At 43.3% G+C, this 20,388-nt stretch overlaps 1 protein-coding gene across 2 annotated transcripts in view; it reads left to right on the top strand.

Moving 5' to 3' along the window:
- Nucleotides 1-459: 459 nt before the first annotated feature.
- AGK (acylglycerol kinase) overlaps nucleotides 460-20,388 on the top strand; it is a 170,998-nt gene continuing 151,069 nt past the window's right edge. The window contains exons 1-2 of one of the 2 annotated variants that reach the window (XM_029616146.1): nucleotides 460-499; nucleotides 13,201-13,357. In XM_029616146.1, coding sequence (XP_029472006.1) covers nucleotides 13,248-13,357 — 110 coding nt within the window. In that variant the 5' untranslated portion in view covers nucleotides 460-499; nucleotides 13,201-13,247. Of the gene's footprint in view, nucleotides 500-543; nucleotides 944-13,200; nucleotides 13,358-20,388 lie in introns of those variants that run through there. The other variant, XM_029616145.1, reaches the window with a different exon arrangement.

The raw sequence follows: 20,388 nt of genomic DNA, 5'->3' as shown, positions 1-20,388 counted from the left end.
TGACATACAAATAAATCATGAGTTAAAAAATAAATAGCAAACAGAAAAGTTCCATTTACATACCAGTAAACTACAAATCTGCAGTAAAAAGGATGAGCGCTTCGTGAAGGCAGGGTTGGTTACCTCTCATTAAAATTAGCAAACTAGTGATGCATGGAGGACACATTTATTTTACATATTTATATTCCGCTCATCCACAAATCTCAGCGGATTACAAATGAACATACACAATAAAATCATACAATCAAACAGATTGAAAAGGCTTAGTGTTCCCTCTCCCTTCTCGGCAAAAACATTTTTATTTTTTTTTCTGTGCCAGTAACGCCCAACCCCAGGAAAGCAGCAACGACTCCCCATTGTTTCATTTTTTACTTATCTACCTTCCGCTGCGGTTTTTTTTTTTTAAATTCCTTCTACACACCCAGGGGCAGGGGCAGGGGCAAGACCAGCAATGCCGGCCTGCATAAAGTTGCTACCACTGCTGGGCCGACAGCACACGGTCAGTAGTTTTCTCCCCGCCCCTCGGGACTTGCTATTTCTTCCGTGCTCTCGCCGCTCAGCCCCAGTCGGGCGGACGGTGCTCTCCACCTGGCGGCTTCCCTCCGCGCGGCCAAAACAGCTGGCAAGATTATTTTCTTGCTAAGCCCTCAGTTCTTAAAGATACAGCGCCCAGCTGAAAACATGTATAATAATCTTGAGCCAGTTTCCTGACAAACGAAAACAATATGGTAAACATAAAGCTGAACTGAGTTTTTCAGCTGATACAAAACACATCTATAGTTTAATTTAGCGTGTGTGGCAGGAGCTGCATTCCACAGTTGATTCTCAAAGATCAGTCCTCTCCCGCAGGCGGAACTCGAGCACAGCAATTGTTGTTTCCAGTGGGGCTGCAGTGCGTGTCACACTGGATGTAAGGGAGCGGATGGATTGAAAGTAGGACAGAGTAAGTAAGAGGTTGGGGTTTGTACATGGAAGTTCTTAGTGTGTATATGTCCTGGTTATTTGTGCAGCATATATCTGTATAGAGCGAGGAGGTGGTTCTCTGCTGTTTATTGTGTTTCCTGCACTAGAAATGTTAGGTTAGCATAAACAATGGGAGAAACTGCTGGGGTAGGAGAAAGAGAGAGAGGAATGGAAAGGTAAGAGAAGAGAAGGACCTGAGGTGACATGGGAGGAGACGGTTCAGTGTTAGGGAATACGTTAAAGGAGAGGAAGGCACTCAGCCCACCACAATGTAGTGAAAGAGGCTGACAGGAGCTGCAGACAGCCAGGTGAAAGTGGGGCGGGATCTCTCTCAGGGCATGCACTTGGCATCCAGTAGATTCAGATAACTTTATTGACCTGACTATTTTACATGTGTTGCCAAAGCAATACATAAGAATTAAAAGGGAAGAATAAAATTACAAAATAACAGCAACAGAAAGAACGATTAGAAAGACAATCTCAGGTTTTGGTGCTGGTGTCTATTGTCCCTCGTCAAAGTACATTTCTGATCTGGTGGCAGTGTACCATATATATTTTTTATTTATATTCTGCTCTTTGGCAGTTCAAAGCCGATTACATTCAGGTACTGTAGGTATTATTTTGCTATTATAGTTGCTGTTTCTTTTGTTTGCCCCAGGATTATATAGACTTTTTGCTGCTTATTATTTTGTGGGATGTCTTTGGTTTTCTCTGTCAGCTCTAGAAAATGTACCTCTCTGATATCGCAGCCATTTTTTCTTCATTAGTCAGCTGGTGTACCCCCTTTCAGATCACTCACATCCACCCTGTGGGAGCCTGCCCCCCATTTACATACCTCTGCCCTAGCGCACCAATATATCTTCTATTGGAAGGTGCAGATTAGAAAACAGAACAAGCTGGGCTGCAACAGATCCCTTCACAGAAAATACATACTAGCAGAATATCTCACCTCTGTCACACATGCAAAATACAGATAGATTTTTACCAAATACAAAATAAGTACTCCTAGACTAGAAATAGAAATATGCAAACAAAAACTGAACTGGAAGCCCCAAGAAGCCAGACTCCATATGCACTGAAATACATGAGAAATGCATTTCCCCTGTACTATGTAAAATACAAAGCTGCCCTGTCTCTGCCCCATGGAGGCATTACAACCATGGGCAGAGTTTGAGGGGGAGTGAGGGCTGACATGTTCCTCCTCCAAATACAACTGACCTCATCTGAGCTGTGAACCACATGACTGAATTAGTGTAGACAGGGTGACCAATTGCCCAATTTTGCAGCCAGTAAGGTTTGCTCAGATGCCGGACAGTGAGAGGAAGTTTGGCAGCGGCGGTCCAATCAGGCACTTATTCCTTTCTTCAGGCAGCTGGAGCAGCTGCAGAAGATTGTGTTGTATATGGTATGAATCGTGGAGTGAATGGAATGAGATTTTGGATTTGTGAAATTTGTTATGTGATATAGGAGTTTGGTCTGTTTTTTGTTTTGGAGCAATCTATGCATTAGACTTCTTTTTAGGATGAATTTGTGCCAACTATAAGTTTTCACTATATATATTATACACACTACAAATACAAAAAACCCCCAATTCCCTTACTTCAAAAAACATTTTTTATATATGAGTCAATATGAAATCTCAGCTAGAAATACATCATGAAACTAATATCAAAATATACAACATACCCAAAAGCTTTAATCATTTAATATAACACATTTTATCGAATAAATGTCACTTCTAATCCTTCAAATATCTAAAAACACTAAAAAACTCCCTTTCACTCCCACATACTCACGCAACTCATTCACAATGAAACATTGTATCCATACAATATTAAAAACAAATATTGCGGCACACTGATTATAAAGATATTGATAGCAATGATTTATATTAATATAATAAAATGTACAAAGCTTTGCATACATTTTATCGCTGAACTAAACAGAACATAAGAAATGCCATACTGGGTCAGACCAAGGGTCCATCAAGCCAAGAATCCAGAAAGTCCTTCCTCTGAAGGTTCTTTTCAAAGTAAAGCAGAAAGTGTTGAATACAAATTTCCTGATGTTCCTCTTAGTGTGCCTGATAATGTTCCACTGATTAAATATGGAACAAAAATCAATTACTCACAAACTAGTGTCCACAAACTTCTTGCAAAATAATATGCACAGATAGTAAAAGCCCATACAAAGGCCTCTGTTTCATCCTAATACGCGCTTCCTCAGGGGGACCAACATGGATCTTTTATACCAACAATATAAGCCAGAAGGTATTCATAAAATACGCCACCACTTCTCAGTGGCACAAGTATAGCAGTCATGCTCAGTGATGCCATCTTTTCCAGCCTCAATAGTAGATAGTAGTATAGGGCTATTTACGTTCATGGAACCTTGTCTTACAGAACTCAATCGAAAAGACTTAGCATAGAATTAATTTTAACATTCATCGTTTATTCACAGTTGCTTGAAGAGAGCAGTTTTTTGGCCCCTCGACACGGACCGTGTTTCGCCACATGGGCTGCGTCGGTAGGGACAGAAGCCCAAAGGATGAACGGTAAGGCCAGTTATGTAGGAGTGACGAATATGTAGAGGAGCCCTGCAGAGGAATCTGATGAGCTTACAGCAGTTAATAGGAAGTGCAGCGGCGTCTCCTGAAGATTATTGTTTTTCAAATTAAATCCAATGTACTGGGGACAATAATCTTTAGGAGACGCCGCTGCACTTCCTATTAACTGCTGTAAGCTCATCCGATTCCTCTGCAGGGCTCCTCTACATATTCATCACTCCTACATAACTGGCCTTACCGTTCATCCTTTGGGCTTCTGCCCCTCCCGACGCAGCCCATGTGGCAAAACACGGTCCGTGTCGAGGGGCCAAAAAACTGCTCTCTTCAAGCAATTGTGAATAAACGATGAATATGTTAAAATTAATTCTATGCTAAGTCTTTTCGACTGAATTCTGTGGGACAGGGTTCCATGAACATGGCTAGCACTATGCTATCTACTATTGAGGCTTGTACCTATTACTGTATACCGCTTGTCGTCTCCACTCCTTATTAGCTTTTCCAGCCTGACATCTTAAGCGTTTAGGTGCATTAATTATTGTAATATGTGAATATTTCTATGTAGGTTTGCTTTATAGGTTCTTAGTGACTTTTTTGATAGGGTTTTATTTTACTCCACAAAGTGGAGGGAGTTTATTTTGCTGCTACTGAGATGCTAATTCATGTCAATCTGAATTGGGTGGAGTAGGTAAGAGAGGTAATAAAGTTCACCATTCCCTCTCTGACCTCTCTACATTTTGCCCTTTCCATCTTCCAAATTAAGAAGTGAAACTATGCCTATGTTTGGAAGCTCAGGAGGGAGCATAGTGACATTTGTCATAAGCATGCTATGGTTTAGCCATGCATCTCTTTCAGCAGGCCTGGGGAGGGCCTTGACATGAGAGTATCTGCTGTAGTATGTCACAGTCCAGGAACAGATGCCACCCTCAAGCCCCAGCCAGGAGGAGTTCTACAGGGCAGAGAAGCACAACCAAAATGATAAGGGGCATGGAATGGCTCCCCTACGAGGACAGGCTAAAGAAGTTATGGCTGTTCAGTTTGGAGAAGAGATGTCTGAGGGGGGGGATATGATAGAAGTCTACAAAATCATGAAAGGACTTGAACAGATTAATGTAAATGGGTTATTATCTCTCAGATAATAGGACTAGGAGGCACTCCATTAGGTTTGCAAGTAGCTCATTTAAAACAAATTGAAGAAAATTCTTTTTTATTCAGCGATTAGTCAAGCTCTGGAATTCATTGCCAGAGGATGTGGTTACAGCAGTTAGTGTAACTGGGTTTAAAAAAGGTTTGGATAAGTTCCTAGAGGAAATATTCATAAACTGCTATTAATTCATAAAAAATATTAGCTTGAGATCTATTTAATGTTTGAGTACTTGTCAGGTACTTGTGACTTGGATTGGCCACTGTTGGAAACAGGATGCTGGGCTTGATGGACCATTGGTCTGACCCTGTATGGCATTTCTTATGTACTTATCTAAAGCCACAGGTTCTCAGGAGTAGTCGTCCAACTTTTACAGGAGCTAGGATGGGTAAAAAAGTTTGCAAAGAGTAACTTAGATCCAACCCAGACCTGAGAATTCTTAAAGCCTGATTCAATAGGGAAGCAGAAAGAGTCACACTAACTCCAAAAAGAGTGTCCAGACTGATACGGGTTGCAGACGTTTCAAGGTCCCAAAGCATGGGATTACCTCCAGATGCTTGGCCTTATGGCAGCAGCGTGGATCTGGTCCAATGGGCTAGAGCTCACATGAAACTCTTCCAGCAGTCTTTTCTATCACACTGGTCCCTTTCCTGCTAGGATTACCAGCACTGTCTGCAGGTACCCCTAGAAATACAAGAGAACCTGGACTGGTGGAACCATTTGCCCAGTCTGTTGAGAATATTAGCGCTAGAGCCTCCAGACTGGATTATGGTCACCATGGATGCCAGTCTAGAAGGATGGGGGGTATTGCCAAAGTCAGGTGGCACAAGGGAGATGAGCAAAGGAAGAATGTCAGTGAATGAGAAGCAGGCTAGAGACAGCCATCAGGCTTGTGCTTTTTCACTTTCTCCCATTGCTCAAAGGGAGTGCAGTCAATGTGATGTCAGATAATGCCACGCAGTGGCACATGTGAACAAACAAGGAAGGACCCATAGCTGCATCTTAGTGCGAGTCAGCAGAGGGCAATGTACTCCTATTCTTGGCAACGCTGTACATGAGTGTGTGTTAGACTGTCCTTAAAAGTCCAGGTCCAGGCATTTAGCTGGGTCCACCTTAAGACAGCTCACAAGGGAATACTGGTTGCTGGGTGTTTCTCCTGGGGAGAGGGATAAGAAGACAGGTTCAATGGAGGATAGTGGACCGCACACATGAGGAGCTTTACTAAAGCTACTTATCTAACAACCACTGCATTTTGTTTCCAGCACTCCTGCGGTAAGCAGGCGCTCTGTTTTTAAATTTTGCCTGTAAACAATAAAATCTATAGCAGAATAGCTGGAATCCTCTCTATTCTGTCCTTCGGCATCCAAAGACTGCTCATGCTGTGTTTCATATGGTGTTAGGAGTGGGATGTCCCTGATTTAAGTGACTGCACAGACAGGAACCCACACCAGCAGTGGAAAAGAGAGAAAAGTTTTTCTGGGGTCTGGCTGCAGCAACACTATTAAGTACAACAGGCCAAGAGTGTAGCCCCACCTGGACAGACAGGGACTTAGTCAATCAGAGCTGGACAGGCTAGGCTATTTTTTTTTTCTATTTTTACTCTCTGAGACATGGGGAAGTTGTGGTTCATGTGTTTCTGAATAAAAGTAAGGAACTGTAGCAGGTAAAGCTCAGTGGTGCCAAGGCTTATTAACCAACATGGAATGATTAGTGCATACACTTGCTAAAAAGCAGCAGCAACTCCAGAGGCTGATTCAAGCCCTGCATGAACACTTTAACCAACAACAGAGGGTGCTGGCATAGGTAGCCTAAGCAATGCAAGCCACCATTACCTCTGGTCTTCTTTAAAATGAAGACAACCCCCCCCCCCCCCTAATGTTTTCTTAAGGAATTTTGAGAGAACCATCTGTATGGCTGGCTGGCTGGCTGGCCAGAAGTCTCCTGGATCTCCTACCTGGCGAATCTGCCCCAAGTGGCTTTTCAGGCTGCTAACCCAGAGGGAAGAGCCAGCTATTCAGAAAGGTCAAAAATGACATCCTGGAAAAGGTGGATTACGCTATGGATACATACTGGCAACAGTTCTGGCGTGGCACCCTACAGCCCAGGAAAAGTCCATGGAGCCTTTTTCATTGGCTAAAGGCTGCCAGATGGAAATGGCTACAACCAGAAGCAAAACTGGCCTTGAAGTAGCCAACCAGGTCCTCCTGGAGCAGTTCCTGAGCCCCAGGTGTGTCAGCACCTGGGGCTCAGACTGGAAACTGTATTGGAATTGGTGAACACCTTTCATCAGGCTCAGTTGATGCCAGAACTAATATAAAAGTTAGAAAGGCAACCCGCACAGGGTCCCTGTTGCAGCAGTGAGAATGCAAGACCTCAGCAATGATCCTTAGAGCAGGACAGCGCATGTTCCATACTCCGGTCACAGACCCCAGGCTCACCAACTTGTTTTAATTGTGGAAAGAAGTCATTTGGCCAAAGGCTGTCTTTACAATGGGAGTGAATCTATGTATATCAACCTGATGATACAGCAAGCGCTAAAGTTCGCACAGGCGAGCTGAAACCTCCAGAGAAGGGATGACCACCAGATCTAACCCCATAGGCATGTTCTTATTATGGCGAGAGAGCTCACATTGTCAAAAACTGTCCCTGGCTTGAAGATGAAGAGTGGGCATGCAATCTAGTGAAGCTCCACAGCTGTAGTTTCATTGATATTCCTCATTTAGGGTTTTGTGATTCCCAGTTGAGCTGGATAAGATCCCCACCCAAGCTCTGGTAGATTCAGGGTGCCAAAAGACTCTTATTAGGAAGGAGCTAGCCCAGAGAGGGTATATCAGTTACAAGAAGAAGGAGACATTCGCTTGCATACATGGTGACCATCAACGGTATTCAACAAGTCAGGTTCTACTGATGATTCCTGTTGGGCAAACCAACATATGTGGGAATACTTCCCAAGCTTCCATAAGCTGCTGTTTTGGGGTGTGATTAACCCCAGTTTTGAGAGTCTGTGGGGTCAGCTTACGGCCAGTTGGGCAAGCCCAAACTGAATTGCGACATCTCTTCTGGAAGCCTCTCCACCTGGATGATAAGAACTTATACAGCATGGAGCTGAAGTTACTCAGACCACAAAGACGGTGTCGGAGAAGAAAATCTGAGAGGTCCAAGTGTTTAGAGACTGCTGTGGACAGAATTCTCATGAAGACAAAAGGAAAAGTGGTATGCTTGACTGGAAAAAGGCATTCCAGGGACTTTACTGTTTCAACTTTGCATGGAGGTATAGATCAGAGGTAACTATGAGAATTCTGGGAACCCTTATCTGATTCCCTGAAAAGGGTGGGGGAGGGTAATCCTGGAATAGTTAAGTAAGCCTTACATGAAAATAGTTCCCTTGAGTTTGGCTGGAGGCATGTACAGATGTTGGAGGGGAAGGTACTCTCTGGCCTAGGGGGGCCATATACCGACCCTACCCTCTGCTAGAAAAAGAATTAGCCAGTCCCATTTAAGGGCTGGAAATGGGAATGGTCTTCACTTTCCCAGAAGTTAATCTGGTTATATATAAAAGATATAAACAGGATGGAGCCGGTCTAGAGCAGAGCTTTCCAAACTGTGTGTCGTGACACGTTAGTGTGTTGCCTGCTTGGGGGAGGGAGAGAGATGAGTGGGTGTGGGGGACAGACGTGCTTGGGGGAGGGAGAGAGATGAGTGGGTGTGGGGGACAGACGTGCTTGGGGGAGGGAGAGAGATGAGTGGGTGTGGGGGACAGACGTGCTTGGGGGAGGGAGAGAGATGAGTGGGTGTGGGGGACAGACATGTGCTTGGGGGAGGGAGAGAGATGAGTGGGTGTGGGGGACAGACGTGCTTGGGGGAGGGAGAGAGATGAGTGGGTGTGGGGGACAGACGTGTGCTTGGGGGAGGGAGAGAGACGAGTGGGTGTGGGAGACAGACGTGTGCTTGGGGAGGAGAGAGATGAGTGTGTGGGGGACAGACGTGTGCTTGGGGGGAGAGAGAGATGAATGCTTGGGGGGGGAGAGAGATGAGTGTGTGGGGGACAGACGTGTCCTTGGGGGGGGAGGGAGAGAGATGAGTGTGTGGGGGACAGACGTGCTGGGGGGAGAGATGTGTGCTTGGGGGGGAGAGAGATGAGTGTATGGGGACAGACGTGCTGGGGGGAGAGATGTGTGCTTGGGGGGGAGAGAGATGAGTGTATGGGGACAGACGTGCTGGGAGGAGAGACGTGTGCTTGGGGGAGGGAGAGAGATGAGTGTGTGTGGGGGACAGACGTGCTTGGGGGGGGGGAGAGATAAGTGTATGGGGACAGACGTGCTTGGGGGGAGAGATGTGTGCTTGGAGGGGGAGAGAGATGAGTGTGGGAGACAGACAATTTGTTTTATTATTGTTACTCATAAATTATAACAATAGCATTAATCTTGGAATATTATATATTTTTAATATAAATGAAAGGTTTTCATGAGATAGGTTGTGTCGTGAAACATTTTATTTATTTATATATTTAAGGAAACATACATAAATTGTCAAAATACATTTCGTTCGTTTAACCTTTAACCTCTGGTTTGCTAGTAGTCTGAATTATTGTGTCGTGAAATTATGTTTGTCTAAAAAGTGTGTCACCAACATGAAAAGTTTGGAAAGCTCTGGTCTAGGGAGACTATGTAAAGCATTTTTGGATGAAAAATCGATTCCAAGACAGTCCTGTATTTGTAGCCAGGAATAAAAGTAGGATTTAGCTAAAGAGAACTGACGTATCAAATTGTCAAAAGGTTAGTTGTTTGTGATCATGCTGTATTGAAGACAAAAACTAAATTCTGCTGGCTTGCCACATCTTCCAATTCAAACTTTTACCCGCAAGTTTTATATGAGAATGAAACCAAGCCAATTTAGAGAATTTCCATTTTGGGGGAAAAAGAAACCAGTAACTGATCAAATTCGGAATATGCTGTATGAGTAGAGCAGAGTATAGGATTATCAAATAGAAAACGAGGGAGGGTTATCCCAGGCAAAGCTTCAAATGGAAAAGGAGAGACAAACCGTCTCTGGGATTGTCTTGGTTCTGCAGAATGTCTGATATCCACTGATATCCCTGTTGCAATATATAAGCCTGATGATAACTGTAAAAATCAGGAAGGTTAACCCCTTTTCCCTGTACGTACCAGGATCAGTCCAGACTGCTGAGTTATGCCTCCCTTCCAGCAGATGGAGTCAGAGAAAAGCTGAAAAGCACCCCCTAGATAACCTGGTGTGCCATCTGCGATCCTTCAGTATTTCTCTGACTCCAGCAGATGAGAGAATGGCATAACCTGTGGTCCTAATCCTTGACAAAATTTGTGATTGATTATTAAGTTATAGAAAGATTTTGTATTTTGAATAAACCTTAAGCCTTTGACTAGATCAATATACAGTAAGTAAAAAAAAAAAAATTTAAAACAGGAGTATACAGAAAGGGGGGAAAAGCGTGCTGAGCACTTCCTAAGGGCAGGCAAGGCTGAGCAGTGCCCTACGGCCTTTATACCCGGAGATTGTTCCTTAACCTGGTGAGTTTGGGGAGGGGGGTTTACCGGTGGGCCGGTCCCTCTCCCCCCTCCTATTCAGGTCCAGAGACGACGACATTCCTCTGGTGGGTGCTAAGGCCTGTAAAGTGATCACAGGGACAGTAATTCCCCTGCTTGGTGGCTGAGTTTAAAAAAAACCCAAAACAAAACAGAGAAAAGGGTATATTTTAAATTACAATCTAACCTTTATTTTATTTATTTATTTAAAAGCATTTCTATATCGTTTTTACAAATAAAATTTTGATTCCTGGTGCAGTGGGTTGAAGGTGTCTCCGTGGCAGGCCACTATAGTGCGCATTCTTGCAGGAAGGCTTAAAGAAAGGTTTGGCGTATAGCTCGCTCCGGGTTCAGGTAGCGGCATTAGGCTGTAAGAGGTAAGGTTGATGGTACCTCCATTGCTGGGCATCCGGATGTAGCACGTTTTTTGAGGGGAGCCAAACATTTACTCCCGCCGGTGCGGGCGGTATGTCCTTCGTGGAGTTTGATTTTGGTTCTTCGTGGGCTCTGCGGTTCTCCTTTTGAGCCTATCAAATGGGCTACGTTGAAAGATTTAACACTTAAGACGGTGTTTCTCGTGGCTATCTGTTCAGCTAGACAAGTTTCGGAGCTTCAAGCGTTGTCCTGCAGAGAACCATTCTTGTGAATTTCGGACTCTGGAGTTTCACTTTGTACAGTATCTTCCTTTCTGCCAAAGGTGGTATCGGCATTTCACGTCAACCAGTCCGTTGAGTTACCAGCCTTTCCAGAGGTGGATAGGAATTCTCCTCAGGCCCAGGATCTGAGGAGATTGGACGTCCGCTGGATTCTTTTGCGGTACTTGGAGGTGACTAATGCTTTTCGATTGTCTGATCATCAAGGGTGTAAGGCTTCCAAGACTACTATTGCCTGATGGTTGAAGGACGCTATTGCTTCGGCGTACACGTCATGGGCGACAAGTGCCAGATGGTCTTAAGGCTCATTCCATCAGATTGCAAGCGGCATCTTGGGCAGAGAGCCAATGCTTGTCGCTTCAAGAAATTTGCAGGGCAGCCACTTGGAAATCTTTGCACACGTTTGCTAAGCATTACCGTTTGGACGTCCGGGCTCCGGATGTGGATTCTTTTGGCAGCAGTGTGCTTCGAGCAGGACTCTCCGGGTCCCACCCCATTTAGGGCAGCTTGGGTACATCCCAGCAGTCTGGACTGATCCTGGTATGTACAGGGAAAGGAAAATTGGCTCTTACCTGCTAATTTTCGTTCCTGTAGTACCAAGGATCAGTCCAGACGCCAGGGATCAGTCCAGGGATATAGTATTCAGGAGAGTCCACTCAGCTAATTGTTTTTTTTTTTCTCTTTACAGATCTTAGACGCCTTTGAAGTGTCGCACACACACTTATACATAGTTTTCACAGGTTATTGTTTTAAAAGAAGAATATTTCGCTTGATCTAGTCATTGGTTGTTAAATTTACATTCTGCTTTGATATTGATTATACTGAAGGATCGCAGGTGGCACACCAGGTTATCTAGGGGGTGCTTTTCAGCTTTTCTCTGACTCCATCTGCTGGAAGGGAGGCATAACTCAGCAGTCTGGACTGATCCCTTGTACTACAGGAACGAAAATTAGCAGGTAAGAACCAATTTTCCTTTACTTTTATCAGCTTTCAGTTTAGAGAGCACAATTTTTGAAGGCTTGTGTTGACATAAAAAGCCAAGTAGCATACGATCAACCTGTTTATAAAAAATCACTAGAAAAGAAGATAGGGATCATAGAAAAGATAAAATTCAAACTGGGGGCATGCATCATTTTGATAGTGTCCAGTCGACACAACCATGAGAGATATAAAGGAAACCATTGGTGTAATGAGTCCCGAAGCATTTATAAAATGGACAAGTCACAATGAGTGACAGTTTGAGAATTTGAATGTTTCTATTTATTTATGTATTACTCACATTTATAAAACTGCCTCTCCAACATGGGCTCTGGATGAGAACAATACATCCAACATAAATATAATCCAAATAAAACTCAACATAAAACAAACATCAATGATCTAAAAATAACAGAAAAAAATAAAAACATAACAAAACAAAGACAAAACGTAACAAAGACAAAAACAAAACCTGCACATTACATTAATGTATGGTCTTTTTTTTTTGTATGGTGAGTAGCAAGGGGAAATGTCCTAGTTTTTCTGTAGACACGGAGTATATGCTTTGCAGAACTGGAGGTGTAGGATTTCTTTTGGGGGTTTGTCCCATTCTGTATAGTTTGGGGTTAATGATAAACCTCAGACCTCACTCCTATATTAGACAACTGGATTAGCGGCACCTGTTAAATTTGAGGGAAAACTCATTAAGCATATATAGTAGAGTAAGTAATGCCAGCCTGTCTTATTCCCTGGTGCAGCAGACTCTAAAATATGTTTCCCTCTTACATTACAATAACATATAATTCTAATCTTACAAATATATCTAGCTAATTATGCATCATTAATATTATAGAGGTCCATATTCAGTTAGCTGGATAAACATATCCGGCTAACTTTGGAGATATAATCGGCTATCTTAAAGTTAGCTGGCTAACTATATCTTCCTAACTTTAGAATAGCTCTTTAGCCTGATCAGACTTAGCTTCCTAAGTCATCCAGCTAACTCTGAATACTGGAGTTAGCTGATTAACTTATCCGTCTTACTCAACTCCACCCAGTTATGCCTCCGGAACTCCCCTAACTTATCCTGCTAAATTCTAGCTTCCTAACTTATTAGCCACCTAGAATTTAGCAGGATAAGTGCCCAAATATTAATTTAGCTGGCTAACGTCTGAGTTAACCAGCTCAATGCTTTTGAATATGGACCTCATACTTCTTCTGCATATAGCTTTCTCAGTTGGAATTCTGGCTGAAAGATTAAGGGCTGTGCAATATCTGATCTTTCTTGGTTCTGACAAAGAGTTTTAATAATATGGCAATAAAATGTGGTTCTCCTAGGGCTTACAACCTGCTGTCTCTGAGAGGGAAGGTAACTGAGGAACAACATGGCAAGAGTGGTGAAAGTACTGAAAACCCTAAGAAATCACTGGAAGAAAAGCACTGTTGGGTTCTGCCTGCTGGCATATGGAAGCAACTGGCTATATGGCAAGCACTGGTGAGTAGCTACTTTTATTTGCCAGCTCTGTTTACCAAGAATTCCTGGCTTAGTTATTATTTCGTTAACAGGATGGAGTTAGATAAAAGGAGGATACCAAGATTAGATCTTTGTGATTGGGAAATGCTGGAGAGTCTTCCAGCTGAGACTTTGAAAGGAGTGTTAGGGAGGTAGGAGCAATGCAAAGATAGGAGAGACCCAGAAACTCCAGTTTAACTTGGCATATAGTTGTAAACAAAGGCTTATGGGACAGACTCTAGCTAAGGGTCTGATTGAACTGGAACTATAAAAAAATAGGGGAAAGCTGCTGGATGAAAATATGATGTTTGGTTAGCACAAATTTGAAACTTGTGACTAGTGGCATCAATTATCAAGGCCTCAATTTCAGCAACTGGCCATTCTCATATCTTTCATAAACAATCATTATTATTATGTTGGCATTTATAGAGCATCCTAAATCTGGGAACTTTATGACAAATTACATACAATGTTCAAAAAGCATACAATTTAAGTAAGTATCTTCTGTTATTACTACTATTTAATATTTCTATAGAGCTGCTAGTTGTATGCAGCACTGTATGTATGTATATGTGTGTATGTAAGTGTGTGTGTGTATGTGTATATCTATAATATGAGTCAGTTCCTGCTCCATGGAGCTGACAATCTAGTTGAGACACATATATGACAAACAATTCTAATAATCACTTTATTACAATAAAACATATTTAACATGGGAGAGCTAAGAGCTGGAAGAGTTTGAATTTTTGTATTTAAAAGTAATCTCAGAGTTGGGTTTTAAGCAGGATTTGAATATGACCAGACAAGATGCACCAGTTAAGGAAGGCCTTGCCAGGCACATGGCGCTGCAAGACAAAAAGCACATCTGAGGCAATGGGGAGATAAAATGACTTTTTCCTAAAGGCACAATGAATGGCAGAAGCAGGATTTGAGTCCAGGTTTTCTGATTCCCAATCCCTGTTCTGACCACTAGGCCACCCACACTTAATGTGTACCTTTGAAAAAAATTGGAATCGTTCATTTAAGTTATGGTATTTTTCTTTGTAATTATAGTTGGACATATTCTGCATTTGAACTAAGAATACCCTCTTTTCGGATCTAAGAAAACAGGTCCTCTTTTATGTAACTGTTGTCTCTTTAGCTGCAAGCCTCAATCCTCTGAGAAGGATGTGCATGAGAGATTCGCTGATGTGCCATACAGTGGGTAGAATCTTTTTGGTGAGAAGGTCAAAGAAGCAATAGATCTCATTGCTTCTGATATTTGTTGCTGCCACATTTTATAGTTAGTTTGTGAGTATGTTTGTTTTATTTATCTGTGAATGGTTTCATGTAAGCTGCTTAGGTCCTCAGATAATATGGCACAGAAATTAAAAAAATAAAATAATTTTGAGCCACTTTTGTTATCTAGGAGCTTCTTGAGTGTTGATTATGGAGGCAATTCTTTAATCTGAAGAAGTGCTATCTTTTGCACACTTGACCGTGTTTCAGGATTTTTTTAGTTCTGTCAATAAAAACAAAATTTAACATGTCTGACTCCAAAAAGGCCACCTCCAGTGACTTCAGAGATAGCTTGAGTGCCTGGACGATATCCATCACTGATGACTCAGATATTTGTTACAAATGTCTTGGGACAGACCACGACACACTGGACTGCTAAGGATGTGGCCAAAGGTCACAGAGATCCCAGAGAAACAGGGCCTAGAATATAGAAGAACTTGGCAGGTCGTTGGAAAACCAGAGTTGTTCCTTCTCTCGGAGAGGGGCCTCCTCGGACTTCCTCTGTGCTGAGCTGAGCAGGAGGTCCTCAAGCAAAGCTTCTCCTTCTAAGGTGCCAGTTTCCAGACTTGCTGCTCCTCTGGGATTCAGCAAGGTGTGGAAGCACTGAGAACAAGAGTCTGTGAGCCTTTTACAGGCCCTGTGGGGCTCATTGCATAATTAAAAGGTCGGGATCAGTCCTATTGATGTCTCGACCCCATGTACTCGTCAATGCATCAGACCTTGATTCAGCCAACATAGCTATTTGCTCTGATGTATTAAGTCTCTGATCCATGGATGCTCCGCACCCCAGTGCAATTGGAGCACCAGTCTCCAGTCCTGTCAGTACATTCAAGGTTGGAACGATTGTTGAGAGGCTTTGAGAATGATTCACTGCACTTACCTCCTTCCATGTCCTTATCTCTGCCCTGTCTCCTTGAATTGCCAGATCCAATATGCTCCATGGTGGTCTCTTTGCATCCACCAGTTTAGTTGACCCAGGAGGAAGTTTCTTTCTGAAGTCAATTAGGAGCTTCTCAAGAAGACGAGCCTATACTGGTCTTAAAAGATGATGTCTTTTCTTTTCCCCAACTCCTGCTCAGAGAGCACAGCAGCCATAAACTACGGTAGGTAACTGAATTGGTGAAGACTTTCTTTGTCTCACTGGGAGCAAGGAATAAGGAGAGCACACTTCAACCTCTCCTGTCCATATTTGTTCTCTGAAGGTGGAGTTCCTCGCCTCCACACCTCAAGAGTTCTTATCAAAAGTTCCAGTGACAGAATCTAGCCTCCAATCATCCCTCTCTGTGGAGGAATTTAACCACTTTGAGGAGGTAGCATGGGACACCACTGTCTGGAGTTTGCCCTGGGAATATTACCATTCAAGATGACTGAGGTCCATGTCCCGATCACATTTTTCATCATTGAGGTCGTGGGTTAATGTCTCTTTATTTCTGTGTTCTGAGGAAAGGTCTACGGGGATTTCCTCTGACTCGCTCCCTGACCCACAGGAGCATTCTTCAACACAGAAGACTTCTTGTATTCCAAACTCTTGGACAAGCTGGTAAGGTGATGGGAGTCAATGCCCATAAAGACAGTAAGCCCCACACTGAGGTCTTTTAGACTTCTCTGGATTCTGGAAACTCTACTCCAAGCCTGCAGAAATCCCAGCTCACTTGATCCTACAGGATTTATAAACGACAATGTTGGAGGGAGAATCTGGCATCTGCCTTCCGGTAGCCAAGAAACTGGATCTGAATCAGAAAGTACAACAAACTTTAGGGTTTGGGGTAATCCAGCTACTATACCAGTCAATGATAGTGAAGTCAGCTCTAAAATAGGCTAAGAAGACCATAATCTTCTCCAGCACCCTACTGGGCAAAGACCCTTGACTTTTGGATAATTTTGGGAAACGGTCTTTCAGAAGTCAATGCTTAACACCTACATCATGGCCCACCAATTCTACATGGTGCAATACTTACAATATTGTATTGACAAGCTGTAACCCAGACTTCCCAAGTCTGTCCGGGGGCCTCACAACCAGTCAGTTTTCGGGATATCCAGATAAATTTGCATGTACTGAGTCTCCATGATATGCAAATTTATCTCTTGCATTTTCATTATGATAAAGGGGATGGAACAGCTCCCCTATGAGGAAAGACTAAAGAGGTTAGGGCTGTTCAGCTTGGAGAAGAGACAGCTGAAGGGGGATATGATAGAGGTGTTTAAAATCTTGAGAGGTCTAGAATGGGTAAATATGAATCGGTTATTTACTCTTTCGGATAATAGAAGGAATAGGGGGCACTCCATGAAGTTAGCATATAGCACATTTAAAACTAATCAGAGAAAGTTCTTTTTCACTCAACGCACAATTAAACTCTGTGATTTGTTGCCAGGGGATGTGGTTAGTGCAGTTAGTGTAGCTGGGTTTAAAAAAGGTTTGGGTAAGTTCTTGGAGGAGAAGTTCGTTACCTGCTATTAATCAAGTTGATTTAGAAAATAGCCACTGCTATTACTAGCATCAGTAGCATGGGAGCTGCTTAGTTTTTGGGTACTTGCCAGGTACTTATAGCCTGGATTGGCCACTGTTGGAAAGAGGATGCTGGGCTTGATGGACCCTTGGTCTGACCCAGTATGGCATGTTCTTATCCTGAAAACCTGATTGGCCAGGACAGGTTTGGGAAGTCCTGCTGTAACCCCTGATAGTCACTGGATGGAGATCAGGCAGACTATCAGCAGGATCTTGTGAAAATAGAGGAATGCAAACATCATCTTCACATAGTGTATGAATCATTTGATACCACAGTAGAATTTTCTGTAGCAGCTATCGTAGCACTGGATGTCTTGGTTGAGAGCCACCAGCTTATGTGAGGATGTTTATAAAAAGCTGGCTGATATGTCCTATTTGGGGGACAACCTCTTCAGAAACGTGGTCTGAGAAACAGTTGCCAAATTAAGGAATAACATACTGCCATCCAATTTTCTCTCGACGGGACCGGAACAATTGTCGTCTTCTATGCAGTCTGCTTTCACGTTTAAGTGCTGCTTCTTCCAGAGATGCCTATTCCACCAATTTTAGCAGTATCATGTACCTCCTGTGTTTCCACAACAGCAGCTTTCTGCTTGAGGACATCCGTGTGAGAGAAGTCAGCTGAAGCAGAGAAGTCCAGCCTAAGCCTGGGCCTAGATTATGATGGGATTCGATCCTCAGGCCTTAACCCCTCCAGTAGGGAGGAGGATTCAACTTTTTCTGGAAGAGTGGCAGAAGATCACTGAGGACTGTTGGGTCCTCAAAATTGTAGAAACATAGAAACATGACAGCAGAAAAAGACTTTATGGCCTGTCTAGTCTGCCCATCCATTACTCTTTGCGCTTCTCCTGCATACCAGCACTGCACCATTGTTCTGCATTCGATCTGGATCCATCTCACTCAACCCAGCTCCATCTCGAGGTGGAACTGCTTCTCAGCCAGTGTGCAACAGTACCTGTCCTGCCCAAAGACCATGGCAGTGGGTTCTATTCTCGCTATTTCCTGATCCCAAGAAGTCAGGGGGTTGAGACCCATCTTGTATTTACTAAGTCTGAACAAGAGCCTATTATGGGAGAAGTTCAAAATGAACTCCCTCTATACCATGCTGCCTTTCATTCAAGGGGGAGACTGAATGTGCACCCTGGATCTGAAAGATGCGTATACATGCATACTCATACTTCACTCACATTGGAAATATCTCTTTTGCATAGTGGATTCCTTTCACTTCCAAAACAAGGTTCTCCCTTTTGGGCTTCCAGTGTAAAGTTTCACTCAGCTTTGTCATATGAGTGAGGAAAAGGAGGCAGACAGCCCTAGCTTCACTTATCCTTGACTCTGCTCTGCTTCAGCGGGCAGGCAGGGAGGAAGAGCCAGATGGCCCCATTCATACTTGGTTTCTTTCTTCCTCAGTTGGGTGGCTAGATGGAGGCAAACAGCTCTGCTTACTCCTAGCTGCTCTGTGCTTTGCTGGATGAGCAAGGAACAGGTGGCATACGGCCCCATTCATTCCTGACTTTTTCTGATTTTAGCAGGCTGCTTCTTGCTGCCATGTGCTCTGCTGTGATGTCTGTGCACCCCTCCTTCCCTGGGTTCTGATTCCCAGGATGAAAGCCATTATATTAAGATGTATATTTCAGCTTAGTTTATCACCCATCCTGCAGACTTGAAATGACGTACAAGATGCAATGTGCACTAGTTATAAACATAGGATAGAAAGGATAACCAAATTAAGAATTGCAATTAAATACCATGATTCTTCAAACAAAAACACAAAAAATGAAAAATGAGTCAAAATGACTATAGCAAAGTCCAAAAAACAGGCTATTTAACAGTCATAGGTCACAAAGAGGTTAAAGCAGTATTATAGGTAGAAGAGTTAATGTACATCACTTTCCTGCCCCCAAAAACTTAGGGTTGAGTAGTTCCAAAGGAGATCTGTGTTAAACAACAACAAAACCAATCATATATAAAATAAATAAACTGAAGGAGCCTAAACATAGGCTTCTTCAGTTTATTAGGTAAGATAAAATGATCTAAACTTTAGTTCACTCACTCATATCCATGGCAATCTACTAGATAAGGGAGCCCTGACCAAAGTGCAGCAAATGTGCAGTAGAGAGCAGCTCTACTGCGCATGCGTGGGCGAGCACGTCGATCAGAGCGGAGCGTGCCTGAAAAAAAATGGTGCTGGGAGGAGCAGTAGCGGCGGTGGCGAGGAGCAGTAGTGGCAGCAGCAGCGCGCGCGAGGGATGGACCACCCCCTCGGAGATCTTCCGTCTGCGCCATCCAAGGTAAGGGGTTGTGGATGAGCTGAAAGGGGAGGGGATTGAGAGAGGGGGAGTGACTGAGGGGAGAGTGACTGAGGGGAGGGAGGAGGGAGATTAGAGTGGGGAGGGGAGGTGGAAGGGAGAATGAGTGGGAAGGAAATGGACCAAAAAAATGTTTTAAATGTAGCCCGTTGTTACGGGCTTAACGGCTAGTATATAAATAATATTAATGTGCAATAAATAGAAGATATTATATGTAATGTTTATATATGTATGTTATTGATTAATGTAAATTCTGAAAAAAAACTAACAACAATAAAGAGAAAAGTTTCCTTGCACCTGCATTGCTGGTATGCAAATTGAGGTCTACCTCTCTCTCTCCCTGTACTTTCCAGTTCTGCCCCTCTCTCTGTATGGAAATTGAGCTCTGCCCCTCTCAACCTCACTCTCCGGCTCCACCTCTATCTCTTTGTATTGTCCAATCCATTCTCTACCACATATGGACAGTAAGCTCTGGCTGTTTTCTCCAGCTCTGCCCCTCTCTTTGAATTGACCAATCCCCTCTACTACCACATGGTACACCCGAGCTCAGCCTACGTTCTGTACTACTACACATCTCTCCTAGGCACTTCCTACCTTTCACAGTATTTCCCCATCCTTGGATGAGCTTTAATTACTAATATTTTATAAAAGGTTATTTAAAAAACAGAGTTTAACTGCCTTGATTTGGTGAAAGATTGTTGTTTAGATATTTTACAGTATTGAAAGATATTCTGAAATGGATCTGACTTCCTGATTTGGATCTGAGGGGGAGGGGGTTCCCTGGTTTGGGTATCTGAGGGGAAGAGGTGCGCTAGTTAGCTGGCTGGCTGGCTGGCTTAGGTCTGTGGTGTGGGCTGGAATATGGCTTGGGTATTGGGGAGTGATGGGGGGTTTCCTGTCTTGGGTCTCTGGTGTAGGTT

Source organism: Rhinatrema bivittatum, chromosome 9 (assembly GCF_901001135.1).
Source record: "Rhinatrema bivittatum chromosome 9, aRhiBiv1.1, whole genome shotgun sequence".
Lineage (NCBI taxonomy): Eukaryota > Metazoa > Chordata > Amphibia > Gymnophiona > Rhinatrematidae > Rhinatrema > Rhinatrema bivittatum.
The sequence above is the reverse complement of the archived record's forward strand: the minus strand, read 5'-3'. Positions and strand labels throughout refer to the sequence as shown.